This window comes from Alligator mississippiensis, chromosome 1 (genome assembly GCF_030867095.1).
Source record: "Alligator mississippiensis isolate rAllMis1 chromosome 1, rAllMis1, whole genome shotgun sequence".
NCBI lineage: Eukaryota > Metazoa > Chordata > Crocodylia > Alligatoridae > Alligator > Alligator mississippiensis.
This window is the reverse complement of record NC_081824.1, coordinates 7,158,655-7,177,104: the sequence shown is the minus strand read 5'-3', so window position 1 is coordinate 7,177,104 and position 18,450 is coordinate 7,158,655. Positions and strand designations below refer to the sequence as shown.

General features: G+C 52.9%; 1 protein-coding gene across 1 annotated transcript; it reads left to right on the top strand.

Moving 5' to 3' along the window:
* Window positions 1-1,120: 1,120 nt before the first annotated feature.
* Window positions 1,121-8,535, top strand: SOX7 (SRY-box transcription factor 7). The gene is made up of 2 exons (XM_014610206.3): window positions 1,121-1,429; window positions 5,461-8,535. The coding sequence occupies exons 1-2, from the start codon at window positions 1,216-1,218 to the stop codon at window positions 6,381-6,383; spliced, it is 1,137 nt and encodes a 378-aa protein (XP_014465692.1). The 5' UTR covers window positions 1,121-1,215; the 3' UTR covers window positions 6,384-8,535.
* Window positions 8,536-18,450: the final 9,915 nt, after the last annotated feature.

The window sequence follows — 18,450 nt, the reverse complement described above, 5'->3', positions numbered from 1 at the left end:
AGCCCCACCACCCCTCCAGCCCCCAACCTCCCTCCCTCCCTCGCCTCCCAGCTCTCCCCAAGCCCGCAGGGGTGCTGCTTGCAGCCGTGTCTTTCTAAGTACAGAGACGCACACCAGGCACTTGGGGGGGCCAAATCTGGAACCAGCTTCCCAGGGAGGTGGTCCTCACCCCTACCTTGGGCAAATTCAAGAGGAGGTTTGATGATCACCTGTCTGGGGTCTTGTGAACCCAGCATTCATTCCTGCTCGTGGCAGGGGGTCAGGCTAGATGATCTGGTCAGGTCCCTCCTGACCCTAGCTACTATGAAACACTTGGGGTAAAAGCGGCATCTTTTATTAAACCTGCTCAAGAGTCGGAAAACATTGTTTGCCGAAAATTGCTTGCAAAAATATTAAAAAATCGTTCCCAAAATTGTTTGCCAAAAACTTGTTCGCCAAATTGCAAGAGATTGCTTGCAAAAAAATGGTTTGCAAAACTGTTGGCAAAAAAATGGTTTGCAAAACTGTTGCCAAAAAAAAAATTGTTCCCAAAATTGTTTGGCAAAAAATTTGTTCACAAAAGTGTTGGCCAAAAAAACCCAAACAAACCAAAAACGGTTCCCCAAACTGTTTGGCAAAAAAACTTGTTCGCAAAAGTGTTGGCAAAAAAATTGTTTGCAAAACTGCCCCCAAAAATTGTTTGCAAAATTGTTGGCAAAAAAACTATCCCCCCCCCAAAAAAATTGCCCCCAAAATTGTCTGCCGAGAAATGGCTCACAAAACTGCGAGGAATTGTATGCGAGGAAGTGTTCGCGACATTGCTTGCAAAATTAAAAAAAAAAGGGTTACAAAATGCTGCTCGCAACATTGTTAGCACGAATAAAATACTTGTTTGCAAAACTGTTTGCCCAGAGGAGTTGCGGGGCCGGCCCCGGGAGAAGGGCTCGGCGCCCGGCGTCCCCCGCTCCGGGCTGCTCAGCCCGGGGAAGCCGGCGTGTCCCCGGGGAGGGGAGCCTGGCGGAGCCGCCTCCTCCTCCTCCTCCGCCTCCCCTGCCGGGGCCGGCCCTGCCCCGTGGGGGGGCGCAGGTAGCACGAGGGGGAGGTCCGTGCGCGGCGAGGGAGGAGGGAAGCGGGGTCCGGGGCTTTAAAGCCGCCCCCCCGGGCTCGGGGCGCGGCGTCCCGGGAGTGTGCGAGCCGAGGAGCCGGCGGAGGTCCCGGAGGCGGCTGGTGCTGGCCATGGCCGCGCTGCTGGGCGCCTACCCCTGCTGGCCCGACGGCCTGGACGGCGCGGACCTGCCCGCCCCCGCGCAGCGCCCCGCGGGCGACAAGGGCTCGGACAGCCGCATCCGCCGGCCCATGAACGCCTTCATGGTGTGGGCGAAGGACGAGAGGAAGCGCCTGGCCGTGCAAAACCCCGACCTGCACAACGCCGAGCTCAGCAAGATGCTAGGTGAGAGCTGCCCCCGGGCGCGGGGCTGCGGGCGCGGGCAGAAGTTGGGAGAGGGAGGCGGAGCTGCCGCGGGCCCCTCTCCTGCCTTGCTCTTCCTGGGGAGGGCGGCTTGCTTCTCTCCTCCTGGGGCAGGTGCCTTGCTTCTCCTCTTGGGAAGGTGCCTTGCTTCTTCTCTTGGAAAGGGTGCCTTACTTCTCCTCTTGGGAAGGGTGCCTTGCTTCTCCCTTTGGGAAGGGTGCCTTGCTTCTCTCCCCTTGGGAAGGTGCCTTGCTTCTCCTCTTGGGAAGGGAGCCTTGCTTCTCCTCTTGGGAAGGGTGCCTTGCTTCTCTCCCAATGGGTAGGTGCCTTGCTTCTCCTCTTGGGAAGGGTGCCTTGCTTCTCTCCCAATGGGTAGGTGCCTTGCTTCTCTCCTCTTGGGAAGGGTGCCTTGCTTCTCCCTTTGGGAAGGGTGCCTTGCTTCTCTCCCAATGGGTAGGTGCCTTGCTTCTCTCCTCTTGGGAAGGGTGCCTTGCTTCTCCTCTTGGGAAGGGTGCCTTGCTTCTCTCCCTTTGGGAAGGGTGCCTTGCTTCTCCCCTTGGGAAGGGTGCCTTGCTTCTCCCCTTGGGAAGGGTGCCTTGCTTCTCTCCCCTTGGGAAGGGTGCCTTGCTTCTTCTCTTGGAAAGGGTGCCTTGCTTCTCCTCTTGGGAAGGGTGCCTTGCTTCTCTCCCAATGGGTAGGTGCCTTGCTTCTCTCCTCTTGGGAAGGGTGCCTTGCTTCTCCTCTTGGGAAGGGTGCCTTGCTTCTCCCTTTGGGAAGGGTGCCTTGCTTCTCTCCCCTTGGGAAGGTGCCTTGCTTCTCCTCTTGGGAAGGGTGCCTTGCTTCTCTCCTCTTGGGAAGGGTGCCTTGCTTCTCTCCCTTTGGGAAGGGTGCCTTGCTTCTCTCCCTTTGGGAAGGGTGCCTTGCTTCTCCCTTTGGGAAGGGTGCCTTGCTTCTCTCCCCTTGGAAAGGGTGCCTTGCTTCTTCTCTTGGAAAGGGTACCTTGCTTCTCTCCTCTTGGGAAGGGTGCCTTGCTTCTCTCCCCTTGGGAAGGTGCCTTGCTTCTTCTCTTGGAAAGGGTGCCTTACTTCTCCTCTTGGGAAGGGTGCCTTGCTTCTCTCCCCTTGGGAAGGGTGCCTTGCTTCTCTCCCCTTGGGAAGGGTGCCTTGCTTCTCCCTTTGGGAAGGGTGCCTTGCTTCTCTCCCCTTGGGAAGGTGCCTTGCTTCTTCTCTTGGAAAGGGTGCCTTACTTCTCTTGGGAAGGGTGCCTTGCTTCTCTCCCCTTGGGAAGGGTGCCTTGCTTCTCTCCCCTTGGGAAGGGTGCCTTGCTTCTCCCCTTGGGAAGGTGCCTTGCTTCTCCTCTTGGGAAGGGTGGCTTGCTTCTCTCCCCTTGGAGAGGGTGGGAAAAAATAGGTGCCCTCACTTTGCTTTTAGGGAGAGAGGAGTGGGGCTGAAAGGGAGCTACAGAGGTAGTGTCAGGTCCCACCTGAAGCAGGATCAGTCCTGTCCAAACCATCTCTTATACACTTGTCATAGAAATCAGAGAGGAGTGGGGCTGGAAGGGATCTGCAGAGTTTATGTCCAGTCCACCCCCTTGCCTGAAGCAGGATCAGCCCTGTCCAAACCATCCCCTACACACCCGCCATCATAAAAATCAGGGAGAAGTGGAGCTGGAAGGGAGCTGGGAAGTTATGTCCAGTCCAACCCCCTGCCCGACAGGATCAGCCCTCTCTAAACCATCCTCTACACACTTGTCATCACAGAAATCATAAAAATCAGAGAAAAGTGGGGCTGGAAGGGAGCTGCGGAGGTTTTGTCCAGCCCAACCCCACGTCCGAAGCAGGATCAGCCCTGTCCAAACCATCCCTACACACCCGTCATCATAAAAATCAGAGAGAAGTGGGGCTGGAGGGGATCCGCAGAGGTTATGTCCAGTCCTGCCCAAAGTGGGAGCAGCCCTGTCCAAAGATTCCCCTACACATCCATCATCACAGCAATTATTAAAACCATAGAAATCAGAGAGAAGTGATCTCACCCCAGTGTCTGGGGAGGTTGGCACCAGCCATTTTTGCCGAAATCGAAGGGAAACACCACCTGGTTTTCCGGTGTTGGTGCTACCTCCCTGAAAAGGTTTCTCATAGGAAGGAAGGTAGGACTGGAAGATCAGAGAGGAGTGGGGCTGGAAGGGAGCTGCGAAGGTGAGGTCCAGTCAAACCCCTGCCCGAGGCAGGCTCAGCCCTGTCCAAATATTCCCCTACACATCCATCATCACAGAAATCATAGAAATCAGAGAGAAATGGGGCTGGAAGGGACCTGCAGAGATCACATCTAGTCCAACCCCCTGCCTAAGGTAGGATCAGCCCTGTGCAAACCATCCCCTACACATCCATCATCTCAACTCTTTGCACCATCTCTGTCTTTTTTTTTCTCTCTCTCTCTCCCACCATTTCTGCTAAGAAAGGGAAACAGCCAGGACTCAACTCTCGGGACAGAGTCTGACCCCGGAGGCAAAAGAGCACTTAATTGTCACTGCTGGTTTGCCCACAACTCCGGTCCTCTGCACCCCTTTGGCTTTGTTTTAAATCTCACGTCTCCATGTGCATGCTACTTATTTCTTTTCCTCCCCTGCCCCTCGGTCTCTGAGACTGGGAAGACGGCAGACTATTTTGATCTCACCCTGCAGCATCCGGAAAGGCTAGCACCAGCCGCTTTTGCCCCCTGCCAAATGGAAGGGAAACACTACCTGGCTTTCCAGTGTTGGTGCTACCTCCCCATAAAGGTTTTTCATAGGAAGGTAGGACTGGAAGATCACAGCCCATCAGCCCCTGTTGTCCCAGGAGGCTGTCACCACCCCCTGCCAAATTCAAGGGAAACACAGACTTGTTTTCCAGCATTGGTGCTAACTCCCAGTAAAGCTTTTTTGTGGGATGGTAGGACTGGAAGGGAACTTCTGGGTCATCAGGGTCAAAGTTTTGCAGGCAACTCTGTCTTAAAATGCTCATCAAGCCCCTCTCTAAAGGAGTTTCCTCTGGCTTTTGGCTGGTCTCCTGAATAAATGCTATCCCAGAGTTTGCCAGGATCACCCAGTGCTCACCTAGGACTCGGAAGATACTTTTGCTTGCTATCATCCCTTTGGAGTAAGGCAATCGTATTGCAACACCGTTCCCACTTCATGTGGTGTGCGTGAAAACCAGAGACAACAAGAAAACTCTTACTCTGGTCTAACAGCAAGGAGTGGGTGTGTTCCCCGCCGCTTGGACAATGCCATGATTGTATTTCATTTAAAAAGCCCTGATCAGGAAGCATCTGATCGGGGCCAGTATGAAAGCAACTAGCCATGAGGTTTGCAAACTCTCTATTGAGGCAGAGGTGAAACTACCGTGGAGCAGGGGCTGTGCTCTCCTCCTTTCCTTCGAGTGGGATTTGTCCCAGGGATGAGTCTGGCTACAAGGTCCCCGTGCTGCTACATCCCTGACTTTTGCATTCGGGGGAATCGCTCTATGGGGACCAGATCCCAGCCTAGTTGATTCAAGCCCTGCTGATTTCTCTCTTGGGATCTGTGCCTTGGTCCGTATCGTTATCAGTGCCCTCTCAGGCTAGGCACAGCCGTTGCATTTGTCCCTGGACACGGTGTGCTTGTGTTTGTCCCAGACTAGAAAAGTCACAGGATTGGCTTGTACACACATTGCCCTTTTCCCTGGGGTTTAGGGAGTGTCTAAATGCACGGATGCTTTTCTGCTATTGCAATCCAGGGACAACCGTTCGGATGCACTTGGCAGTGTCCCAGAACAAACTGTTAGCATTTCTTATCCTGCAAACTTAGTTAGGGTTTGTCCCAGGACAACAAACAGGGAAGTCTGAACAAGCACACTATGTCCCAGGAGAAAAATGGTTTCTCTCAGGATAAATATGACATCTGTTTGTAGCCTCAGGGCTTTGGGGAACTAACCCTCCACGCCCAGTCCAGATACTTCCACTGCAGGATCTAAGGGGGTTTTTGTTCCTTCTCCATTGCAGGCAAGTCCTGGAAGGCTCTGTCCCCTTCCCAGAAGAGGCCCTATGTGGAGGAGGCGGAAAGGCTAAGGGTACAGCACATGCAAGATTACCCCAATTACAAGTACCGGCCCAGGAGGAAGAAACAAGTCAAGCGCATCTGCAAGCGGGTGGACCCGGGATTTTTGCTGGGGAACCTCTCCCGAGATCAGAACTCGGTGCCGGAGAAGCGGACCTGCAGCAGGGCAGCGGGAGAGAAAGAGGGGCAGGGTGAGTACTCGCCTCGCCCCGTGCTTCAGAGCATCAGGGGATACAGGGAGGTTCAGGCCAGCAGCAGCAGCAGCAGTACCAGCGCCAGCATGGACACTTACCCCTACGGGCTGCCCACCCCGCCTGAGATGTCTCCGTTGGACGTGATAGACCCTGAACAGAGCTTCTTCTCGTCCCCCTGCCCAGAAGAGCATCGCCACCCCCATATGACGGGGCCCACCTACTCCCCAGAGTACTCGGCCAGCCCCCTCCAGTGTAACCACCATCCCCTTGGCGCCATATCCGTGCCCCAACCGGGCACTTCCATGATCCCTGCAGCCTCCAGCTGCCCACCCCCTCCTCCTCCTCCGCCTCCCAGCTACTTCACGCCAGCCTTTCACCCCATCCACACCCCGAACCTTCATGCTCACCTGGGCCAGCTTTCCCCGCCGCCGGAGCATCACGGCTTTGACAGCCTGGACCAGCTGAGCCAAGCCGAGCTCCTCGGGGAGATGGACCGCAATGAGTTTGACCAGTATCTCAACACCCCCGGCCACCCTGAGCACAGTGGGGTGTTAATCGGTGGACATGCCCAGGTGCCCCAGGCTGCAGGTGGCTCTCACTCTTCAGAGACGAGTCTCATCTCTGTCCTAGCAGATGCCACGGCTACCTACTACAATAACTATGGCATCTCTTAGGCCAGGAGGAACGGGCCCCGTGGACTGGCTGAGGAAAGACCCTACAGTATTACTGGCATTGCTCCTTGCAGACAGCATCCTCCTCACCTCAGGGTTGCCAAGCCTGAACTGCAATGGCTTTGGAGTCTCCTTTCTGTCCTAGGTCATGGATTCTGGGTATGGGACATCCACTGGCATAAACGTTGAGTATCCTACTTCGAAAGATAGTTGATATTCTCCAAAAAGGCCCTTTGATCAAGTCCCTTTTCCAAGCCAGCTGGTGGATGGCTAAGACCCTCTTTCTGCCTGACTGAGTGAGCCTGTCGAGCCTGTGGATTATGGGCCTGAGTTTTCATAGGCGCTGAGTCCCCGCCACTCCAGCTGCAGCCAGCCAGCCCTGTGTCTCTGAAAACTCAGGTCTCAGTTGTGCTGTGTTTAAGCACGGTGGGTCGGCAGCAGCAGTTTGGGGATGAGAGGGAGCAAAGGATTTTGCGTGTTCCCCGCAGATCAGTGTGCGCTTCCCCCCGGCTTGATGCAGAGAGGGCGGAGGTCACTTTAATGGCCCTGACCTGCGGAGCTCGGCTCCTCGGGACAAGCTGTGGGGCCTGCGGGTTCCTGGTTCTGTTTCCGGTGTTGGCGGCGGCGAGCGGCATCATAAGCCGCTGCTGTCAGGAAGAGCGAACGCAGTCAGGAGACTCTTACTAATATCCCAAATGAAAAGCTATAATCAAAGATATCTGTGTGTCGCTCATAGAAGTGCATGTGGAATTCTGTTTTTCCATCTTCCGGTCTAGTTTTGCACCCCCCCCCCCCCATAGACACAGAGAGCCCCTGCAGTCACCGGGAGTTGGAGCGTCACTGATCCTCTCCAGTGAAACGACTGGCCTTGCACTTGGTCATGCCAGGAGTGCGTTTGGCCCTAGGCACGGGAAAGCATTTCCCATCTGAAGTGTTGCACGTGCAGCTCCGCACGCTGTTTCTTTTGCCCCTCAAGATCTCATGAGCTGCAGTGGGAACCGTGAGAGCGTCAGGAAGGAAAGCTCAGACTATAGGAAGGAAGGAAGGAGGGATCTGGGCCTTTGTGAGACCTGGATGTCCATCACCTGTCCCTTCCCCCCCTCCCTAGAAGAGCCCCTCTCTAAGGAGAGGTTCATGATAGCTGGAGCTGAAGCATATGGGTGCAATTTAGGAGCATTGCTCTGGAGCTGAGGTTGAGACGGCAGCTAAGCTTCTGCTCAAAGCTGAATTTGGCACTGCCCGTTAAATTCAGCACGGCCCTTTCCTTGGAGCTTTGACCTTGTTCAGAGGAGCAGGATGCGTCCCCATGTCCGAGCTCCGGGCAGGTGAGGTCTTGCACGCGTGACCCACCCCGGAGGCTTATGTTACAGCGATCTGATGAACCTCAGTGAACAAACTCGTGCATTTTAACTTTAAAATCCCGTCCTGCCCGATCCGTGTCCCGCTACCACTGGAAAGAATTTATTCTTCTGAGCACTTTGGAAAAGAGGTGATAATGTAGCAGCCCTGTCTGTATCAAACATCGTTTGAAAGCAAATACTTCGTGTTTAGGAATGGATTGCTCCTGCCTCTCTTTACTTTTGTATGTTATTGCTTGTAATAAAAGCTGTACGTTGATTTATATGGTCCATTATTCCCCCGCTCCCCCACATTTTGTATTGCTAGACTTCTTCCCCACCCCCCCTTCTCATAAAGATGAAGCTTTATTTTAAATCAGTTATATGACATGATTAATCCTAGCATTATTCTATGGCACTTCGTAATGATTAGTTAGTAACGTGGTTATGATTTTTCTGGTTTCAATCCTGAATGTGTATTAATAATAATTACAAATAATACTTAAAAAACTCCCCCCACCACCCACACACAACTTCAGAGGTTTTAAGCTAATACATTCCATCTTTTCGTGTGACTCTTATGCATTTTGAATGAGTGTAGATATGAGTTTGCATAAAATATTTAATTTAAATAAATATGTTTTTATATGACAATTGTTTTATGATTTAAAGTGCGCTAGTTATTGACAGAAGTTTTCAAAGGGGAATCATTTATTGTGTTCAGTGCTACTCTTCCTTTTTTTTTTTTTTTGTATTTTCGACTGAACTTTTCTACTTCCGTGGTTTGTTTTTTTTTTAATAAAAAAAGAGAAACCATAGCAATCTTTAAACCTGGTTTATTACTGTCATTGATTTTCACCGTGTGTCCCACAGAATGGCAAATGCTTTTAAGGGGCCCGATCCTGGATTTATTCAACGTGCCCTTTACTGCCAGTTAGGTTTTGTGAAGGCCCCATGCTGGGAATCAATCTAAGCATAATGTTGGGGGGACACGAAACCTTGACCCATAAATAGAAGTGAGAATGCCTTTATACTCTTTTGTGGCACATCATGCAAGTCAATAGGGCTTTCTGCTCATTGAAACTAAGGACCCTCTTGCAGAATAAGCTTTTACACCTTTTTCAAAGACCTCTTCTTATTCCCAGAGCGGCGTCAAGGGACTGTGATGGCTGAAAGTTCGGATGAATAGACTGAAGTCGGCCTAGCAAGGGGTGTTAAAGGAAGGCGTGTAGGACGACTGGCACTGAAAGGCTGATAGATTTTGACTTGGAGTTTTAAGCCGTAAGCAGAGAAGAGCTCTGCAGACACAACCTCGGTATGACGGCTGCAGTAGAGAAACACTTGGCTCTTCTTGTGGGCCCGTAGGTCACCACGGCTGTCCGTTCACAGGAAATGTTCATTGAAGCTTTGTCTAGAAAGGACTTGGAGATTATCTCCGTAGACCCCTGCACACAGAGTGCACGGAGTCTGTTTTCTATAAACCTGTGACGGGTGTCCACTTACTTGGGGTGGAGGAAAGGTGCAAGGCTGTGTAATCCCATCCGTACGGGCTATCCGCCATGCATCCTCCCTTTTTCCAAACACCTGGGCCAGTGGTTTTCAACCTTTTTTCATTTGCAGACCCTTAAACCATTTTGAATAGCGGTGCAGACCCCTTTAAATGGTAAGTGTGGGTGTTCACATACCTCTGATTGATCATAGTCAGCTTTTGCAGACCCTTTAGACATAATCTGCGGACTTCCAGGGGTCTGTGGACCGCAGGTTGAAAACCACGGACTTGGGCTGTACCCCACGGTCAGAGGAGTATCATGCTGTGTATGGCTATGTACAGATCCATCACTCACTAACACGGCCTCTTTGTTTCCCCACACATAGCATCCACGCTCCTTTATGCAAGATGTATTCGGGTCAGTTCTGACACCTACTATGCAATTCAAGTGCTATGCTCAGGCAGGGTCTAAAAGGATCCATCACAGTAAGAGCAGTCGTTAGTACGTGTAAGATGTTTTATGAAGGTCCATACATTAATCCCGCGGCAGGGACAAAACACCCTGTTTTACAGATTGGGCAAACTGAGGCACAGAGGAGGGGTGACACTTGCTCAAGATCACGCAGCAAATCAGGAGCACCGTCAGAACTGGACCCCAGGATTTCTGCCTCTTTGTCCCCCGGTGTAACCGTAACCCCAGACTGTCTTTCAGACTCAGAGGGATGCCTTTCAAACATGCCACCAGCCCGGCGATACAAGGCAGGTCTGTCTAACAAAGGAGGGGTTGAGTCCCAAGTCCAAGTGCAACTCAGCGGCCAGCTCAAGCTGCAAAATTCAGGTTGGGGTGGGGATTTCAAATGCCCCGCAGCTTCACACTGAAAGCGGCTTGCAAAAATAAGCAGGGTACGTGGAAAATGCAGAGTGGGATTCCCAATGTGATTTAGGAGCCCGAAAAGCAGCAGGACTCATGCTCCTAATCCCTTGACACTCTCCATAAACTCCCACCATCCAGTAGCCCAAGCAGCAGCAGCTCGCGGCACCCAGGTCAGGAGGTCTTGGGCTCCACCTTCATGCACAGATCAGGCAAGGGGTTATGGAGCGACCCCAGCGCCCTGCTCAGGATTAGACCACAAGAATGCAGGAAGACGCCCGTCCTTGCCCCAGACATGCAAGGGAGGACTTGATTTAATTGAAAAAAATGACTCTCTCCCCCCGTCTCTTGCAGATGGAGGTTGCTTTTGTGAACAGAGATCTTGGTGATAACCACCTAGGTAGGAAACCTGTGTAAGGAGAGGGCTCGTTCCAGGAGGTAAGTCTGGCACGCAGGGGTGCAAAGTTGTTGCTCCTTTATCAGGACGACCCAATCTCTCTGCTCACTGATCACTCAAAGGGCTAACAGGTGCTGACGCCAGAGGAGGAACTTTACAGCTCAGAGGCTCTGGTAACAAGTCGGCCAAGATCCCATGCTTGTGGCTGACGATGTTGTGTGAGCCTCTAGCCAAATTTATAGCCATTCGTTACTCCGTGTTCTCGTTAAAGGCAGATTCTCACAGGTGCCTGGCTCCCTCTGACTCGACCGGGGGGTGGGAATCATACCCCACATATATTACGTGTTGTTCTTCACATATAACGCACACTTCATGAAATGACTGCGAAACCAGGTGAATCCATTCATCCACTGCTTTCTGGGGGATTACAGAAGAGGTTGGAGTTGCCCAGGCTTATTTCAAACAAACTGCTTTGAGCAAAAGCAAGCGTGTGTCACCCGCACGCTCCGCTTGCCCGGATCAAGTGCGGGCCTGAAGCAAACGAATCCAGATCCCGCACGCAACCAGCAAGGCAGATCCAGACTCACCCAAACTTCGGTGCTAGCCCTGAACGTGGTGGCCAGGGCTGTTTCCATGATGTTGTCCACCCACGGTCCAACATAGGGTCAATGTTCACAGCCCAATCGATCTCCCTATTTCGGTCTCTGCAGCCAATTCGGCCCAATCAGGTCTCAGGGGAATCTGTTACCAAACCCAGGGCTTACTAAAGGGTGCCCAAGGGGACAGAGCAAGAGGAATATATGGCCTCCTTCAAAGCCATCTAACCATGCTTCTCAAGCCAGACCTGCAGGGACCATTCGGCCATCCCGATCTTTTGGGGCATGCGCACTTAGCCCACTTTCACAGCTGGGAAGTGGGGCTGAAGGCACTGGAAGGCATCTAAAAATGAGTCATGACAGCCCGTAAGAAATATAGTTCATGCTTCAAGTCTATTCAGTCCTGGATTTCCCTGCTGAGATGGCTGATAAGAGCCACAATGCCCCCTCAAAACTGGATGCAGCCCAGCATCTCCTGCATCAGTAGAGCAAACGCCTATTATTTTCTGCCACGCAGGCCCCACAACAGCCGTATCTTTGCACCAAGCTGAAGTCTCTCCTCCACCTCTGGATGCACGGGCTTCTCCTCTCCAGGCTTGCCGGGGCCAGGGAATTAAAATGAAAAGCAACCCGAGCCAGCCCAGGGGGAAGTTAGCACTTGCGGGGCAAGGCAGGGACTTGGAAAAGTCACGTCTAACCTCAGATTGCCCCCGTGGGCCCTGTTTCAAAAGGCAGGGGCAGGGTAGCTGTTTTTCACTCCACCTTCAAGCTCCTGTTCGTATTTTTGTTGTGCAAGTCGCAGTGGTGGTAATCGTGAGCAATCATGACCTCACCCTTCCCGGATAGCCCTGCAATCCAGGCCGCCGCAGGAGTAGCTGCGTGTGTCATGCTTTTGCTCTCCTGGGGGAGACTGTTTCCGTCCAAGTCAGGGGACAGGTGGTGATTCGCCTCCGTCGCCGAGCCCAGGATCGGTGACGCCGAAACCATCCCAGCTCGGCCGCTGAAGGAGCGGAAAGTGGGCACCTCCGACTGCTCGCTGCTCCCCAATTTCACCTAGACACTGGCGTGGCAGAGGAGAGGAGCCAGAGAGAGATTGAACCGGGGGATTAATGTTGCTAATGCCTACTGATACAGAAGGCCAGGACAAGCTGGGACTGCTTTCATGTCCCGCCTGTTCGGTGCCGGGCATACTTCCCCCGGGAAATGGGCCAAAGTAGTTCGGCTGTACCCCGTGCTGTGCTGCTTCGTCCTGGTGCTTTGTGAGCGTGTGATATATCGAAAGGGATGCTGGTAGGCTTCATTTTAATTTTGAGAGCAGTAAGCCCCTGTGGGCAGGGAGAGCAAAACAACCCAAGCAGCAGGGAGCTTTCCCAAGAGGGAGATGCTCTGTTTCCTATCTCTGCCACTGACTTCCTGTGTGACCCTGGGCAAGGCACATAGCCTCTGTTTGTGCAACTGTTAAATGGGGCTAATGCTTCCTTCCCTGCCCCCATTGTTATTTATTGTCTCTTGGGCCCCTTTGGGGCAGGCACCGTCTCCTACTCTGAGCTTGTACAGCATCTAACACAGCGATGTAGTGGCACAGCTGGGCACCCAGGGCGCAGGGGCTACTGATGTGATGGTGCAGCTGCCAACAGAAGCTATGTTTTGCCCCTTCCTCCTCAAATTGGCACTGGGGGTAGTTGCCCCACTTGCCCCCCATCTCCCATTACCCCACCGGTTCAGCACTGTGGGGTCCTGGGCCCACTTGGGGGCTGCAGGTGCCACCATAACTTGGTATTTCTTACTGAGAGAGGCATCTGAGAGGGCGGGGGATAAAACTTCTGCCTTTTCTCGAGCCCACGCCACCCTGACAGCATTCCTGCCCTCGTCGCCGGGAGTTTTTCTCCACCTCGGGACAACAGGATCGGTCCCTCCCTCCGCGCCAAGGAGGGAATGAGACAAGCTGCTGAGTGTTTTCCTGCTGAGCGTTGCCAATGTGAGCTGCTTTCACTGCCCGGAGCGCGGGGAGGATGTGTCCAGAGCTGAGTGTTTCCTGCCTGATAACACCAGCCCCTCCTGCCGGATGTTATGAGCCTGGGTCCTACCTTCACGTTTCAGCCCAGGGCTAAGGAAAGGCCTGGCTGTTTATGTTAAGGAAAATAACTGCTCCCTCCATACAATGCCCCTCCACCCTCCGCTTCAGCTTCTTCTGGCCTCCCCAAGGGCTCAGCGCGGGAGACCGGGCGCGGGGAGAACGAAAATGGAGCCAGAGGCACAGCGCAGGAGGAGACGGGCATGTCTACACGTGCAATTTGTGCGATTGGTGCAGTTTGGGCCGGAGTTTATTGCTCCCAGGCGCATTGAGCGGGGCAGCATAGCTCTGCCAGCCCGGGGCTTCTCCACCCCGGCTCGACGTGCTGCGGAGGGGATGGCTGGGGCACGGGGGTGCTCTGCTGCGGGGCTAGCCCGCACTTGAAGTACCCTCGTGCCCTCACCAGCCCCATTCGCATCTACACGTGCACTGAATAACACCGCCAGAGGATAGCACTTGTGTTGATGCTAGTTTGGTGCGGCTTAATCGGGCTGCACATATAGATGCTGAGACTTGATGGCGGAGTTCATTAATCAGCTGCTCCGCAGTAAATGTCTCATGTAGATGCACCCGCTGGGTGTTCCCAGGGCCAGGGGCCAACAGCAGAACTCAGAGACGCCCCCTGGTTCACGCGACTTTTCCTCCGCTTGGGTGCCAGGGCCAAAGGCTGCCGCTGTGCGGACGAGATGAGTCAAGCTAGAAGCCTGGAGCTGAATGTTTCTAACCTGACTCAGCTCCCCTGGGGTGGAGACACTGCAGCCTGCTGAGTTGCTCCCTGTGGCAGCATGGGCTTCCCCCATCCCTGTAGGATGGGCCAATAGCCAGATTTTGCTTTCAAACCCATGTCTGAATGGGGTGTGTCAAGGACTTTTCAACAGGGAAAGGGTGGAAGAAGTGGCAGATGTGGGGTGTGGAAGAAGTGCAGATGTGGGGTGTGGGGAGCTCCTTCTTCAGAGATGTGAAGCGGTCGGAGACGCTTGGTGGATGGAGGAAGAATTGGCCTTAACCCGAGAGGCATTTTCCAGTTGAATTCCTCTAGGACATCAGTTCCTCTAGAAACAGGTGAAGCCAACATTGGTTGGGACATTTTTTGAATTTGTAGAGTTGCCCCTGATATTGCTACACCCTCCCCTGTGAATCAAGAGCAAGCTGGGATCGAGATTCAATGCTGGGGACAGGGCTGGGGAAACAGATGGGTGCCTCTTCCCTTCCTAGAAAGCAGGGAGAGGGCTCTCTGCCTCGGACTGGGTGCAACCAAGCACCCGAGCACCGGTGCGTACCCAGCCCCTGGTGCAAAGCGCTGACGTGGCCACGATCCTCCAGGCTCCTCTTCTAGGAAGGAAGAGCAGTCTGGTTATCCCTGCTTGGAGAGCGGGTGAAGCGGAGGCACGTTGCCTTGCCTGGCACCAAGTCGCTGCCAGAGCTAAGAGTTGAAACCGGTCTCCTCCTTCCCAGTCCAGTGCTGCTCTGGGGTGCCTGTTGTCAGCCAGTTTGCCCACTGACCCCCGGGGGCCAGGACTGCTCTCCGAGGGCTTTTACTGGGATGGGGCTGCACCCAGTTTAGACCCCTGAGGGCCAGGGCTACCCCCTTTTGGGGCCTGGAGAGGAGCCAGAGGGAAGATGGATGGAAGAAAAAGCCCTGAATGGTGTAAGGGGGAGAGGCCAGCCCAGCACAGGCTCCATCATCCTCTAGAGCTGGAGGAGGCCACCCCCGTGGATGCCACCTCTAGGGAGGTTTGTGTGTATTATCACAGCTTACTCCCCTCCCGCTGCAGCATGGTGGTGAAGCATCCTGCCCTCCAAAGCATCCAGCTCCAGACCGGTGCTCCCGGGACCCTTTCCCTCCTCACACGTCACACAACCAGGCTGAGACGTGCCCCGGCCTTGCCATGCTGCTCTGTCCCGAGGTCCCCCCGAGCCCCCGCGCCTGCCGTGCCACCGGCCCCCGGAGCTTCGGGACGAACAAAACATCACAAGGGCGCCGTGCACTCAGGAAGGAAACCTGCTCACGTGACGCTCACATTTCTGCCTGCTCTCTCCCTGAGATCCCCGGGAGCAAGAGAGGCCGCTGACAAAAAATAAGAAATATATAGGACTGAAAGCAAGCAGCAGTGGGCATGGCAGATCCTGGCTTCCCTTCCTGCCTGGCACTGGAAAGCATCCCTCCCCTGAAGGCCAGCTTGGGGATACTGCCTTTTACCCTGGCTTCACTCCGGCACTGATTTTTCGCTCGGGCCTTCTTGCTTCCTGCTGTTTAAAAAACTTTTTAAACCGTTAACTTTTTAAACTTTTTAAACCATCGTTAAACTTTTAAAAACTTTCAAAACCATCGTTAAACTTTTTTAACCCTTGTTAAAAAAGATGGTTAAACTTTTATAACCGTCGCTCTGTGGCTTCCCAGGGGGTGAGGAGGACTGGGTGCCCAGCCTTGCAGAGAGAAGGTTTTGCCTTACCCACAGCTTCGCCATAACTTGGCTTTCCTATGCCACCTTCTCCCAGCCTGGGTCTGTGAACCCTTGAGGCCAACGAAAAGAAGCTCACACTGACTTCAGCAGGTTTTCAGTCAGGTCCCTATGTCCCAGTGCCAGGCACCGGTGTTGCTCTGCTCTGTACCTGTGACACATGGTTGGGTGATTGCAGTCCGGTGCTTTGTGGAGGTGACAGATGGAAGCAATGGAAAGGATATTCTTGTGGACCTTTTTTTGGCAAATGTTGCCTGCAAAAGTAGGAGGCCCAGAAGTCCTACAATCCTATGTCCTGTAGGGGCCAGCTCTCGGATGAGGAGTCGTTGATTCTCCATAACCCATTGCTCCCTTGTTTTCTTGGAATCAAAATGCGTGGAAGAGGTGATACCTTTTAGTAGACCAGCTAGATATTTGCAAACCAATTCTTTGATTTACTTGCAAGCTTTCAGGCACACTCGCCCTTCACGAGGCGTAGGAGAGAGCAAAGATTGTAAAAGTGCTCTCAGGTAGCAATGACCTTTTTACCATCTCTGCTCTCTCCTACGCCTGATGAAGGGCGAGCGTGCCCGAAAGCTTGCAAGTCAATCAAAGAATTGGTTTGCAAATGCCTAGCTGGTCTAATTAAAGATATCACCCTCCCCGTAATATTGCCTCTAGACCAATACGGCTACAACCTGGATGCCTGACACTGGTTTTCTTGTGTGTTGTATGTGGTGGGGTGGAACAACTCCACCGCAACCCTGTTCTTTTCCATTGCAGCGGGTTCACATTTGCTTCTGGCCCTGACTGCCACGAAGGAGTTTTGTTTGAAGCAGAAAGCAGGAAGCTGAGCTTTGCCGCTTGCCTTCCAGGTGCCATGGGGCTGGTCCTGGTGTCAGGAGGCCCCATGTAGGCTGAGGCACTACCCGGTGTGCATTGGCCTTTCCTTTACATAGCATGTGCGAAGCAGTTGATTGCCAGGCGCTATGAAGGGAGGGGAGACATAATTATTTAGTGACAAGGAGGTTAAATGCCTCCTCAGAAGAAGAATGGGGATAGAAGAAAATGGGACAATGACCATAGAGGTCAGAGGAGGAGCCAGGGACTACATGCCTGTGCAGCCTTCATGCCTCCCCTCCCTCTCTAATACTGGCCTGCATCGAAGATAACAACCTACGATTGCTGTCTGGAGCCCCATCAGCTCAGGCAACATATGCTGAGTTGCAGGCAACACTTGCCAAAAAAGCATCTGCGAGAAAGTCCCTTCCCTATGCTAGGGCGGTGGGTCTCAGGGTTTCAAACCCGCTAGCGCCCCAGACGGTGCGATGCCAGGGGATGGAGATTCGGTTTGCTCAGCTTGACCGACTTTTTGAAAACCGCACATAGCAATCTGTGTGTTAGAAAGATTGCAAAGCCGTAACAATTTGGAAATCCCAGAATTAAATGTGTTTGCAGATTCAACACCCTTTGTAAATCTGTGTTAGGACACAGCCATTCCGCATCATGCCTTTTCCTCCGGATCCCTGCTCTCTCGGAGAATGACCAAGTAACGATCAGCTGTCCGGTATTTTGTTTTCTCCAAATGCAATGAGCAGTCCCAGGCCTTGCTTTCCACGTGCTGCCCAAACTTTTTCTTCAAATCAGAATGGATCATTTCCTCCTGGACTTTTGGAGGGGGCTTTTCACTGTTGTATCTGAGTGCTTCAAATTGTACCAGAAGCAATCTTCACACCACTGTGACGATGATGATGTAGGGGGTGGCATTTGCCCATTTTTTACAGGGTGGGATGTGAGGCAGAGAAAGAAAATAACATCCAAAGCATCCATTAACTTGGGGCTTCTTCATCAGACGTTTCCAAGAGAAGGCTAGATCGGCATCTGCCTGGGACAGCTTGGCAACCACTAATGACTCCTGTGTTTGTGCATGGGGTTTGACTGCCGGAGGACCCTTGAGACTCCTCCCAACCTTATGGCTCTGTGAGTTTAGGATTAGGAAGCATAGCAAAGGCTTAAAGCTATCCTAGTCCCCTCCTCTCCTGAGCGGTGAGTTCTGTATATAGTGATGGCCCAGCCCAAATGCTCCAGGGTTGTCTTGAATCTCACAGCAATGTCATGGTATTCCCAAAGGGTCTCTAAAAGGGAAGATAACCCCTGAACCGGAAGAAATATTGTCACCATCACTATTCTACGGCATATTAGTCCCCACTAGAGTACCATGCCAAGGCAGCTGTGGTCACTGAACAAGAAGTGGGGTAGATTAATTCTGTTTCCAGAGCATTTGGTGCTGTGCCCCTGATTTTGCTCCTCTAGTGCTGCACCTTGTAGGCTCAGGACAGAAATTACATGTAAACTGGCATAAATGATGAGAAATCAGTTCAAATCTGCAACACAACAGGAGTTCAGTGCACATAAACCGCTTTGAAAATGGCCTAGACTGGTTTAAGATCAACCCAGATGGTTTCAGACTTAAGTAGTAGTTCAATACCTCAGTTTATTGAACGTCTATCCCAGATCCCCTCCTGATTCAAACTAACTCAGTCCCCCAGCATCCCAGGATGCTTTGCACCTCTCCTGCAAACCCCACTCGCAGAGCCTTGGCCCAAGCTGTCAGCTCCAGCTGAGCAGGGGGGCGAGCTGTAGCGCTCCCCAGCTTCTGGCCTGGGCCGCTGCAGGCATGTGGTTGCATTTCCAGAATCAAAAGTGAATGTCTGTTCACTCGCTTATCAGTTCAGTCTACGCAGCTTAGACTAACCTGTGACGATTGAATCAATTCAGCCTTAGGCTTTTTGAATGTCTGTACTTCGCCACAGGATCTCACCCCCAGACAGCAGGTTCCTGAGGCTCCCGGTGGTAGCATGGGCT

Bases quoted from the DNA above. Each gene is read 5' to 3' on its own strand.
- SOX7 (XM_014610206.3), top strand. From the start codon at position 1,216: ATGGCCGCGCTGCTGGGCGCCTACCCCTGCTGGCCCGACGGCCTGGAC. The intron at 1,430-5,460 runs GTGAGAGCTGCC...TCTCCATTGCAG, and splicing joins CGAGCTCAGCAAGATGCTAG to GCAAGTCCTGGAAGGCTCTG.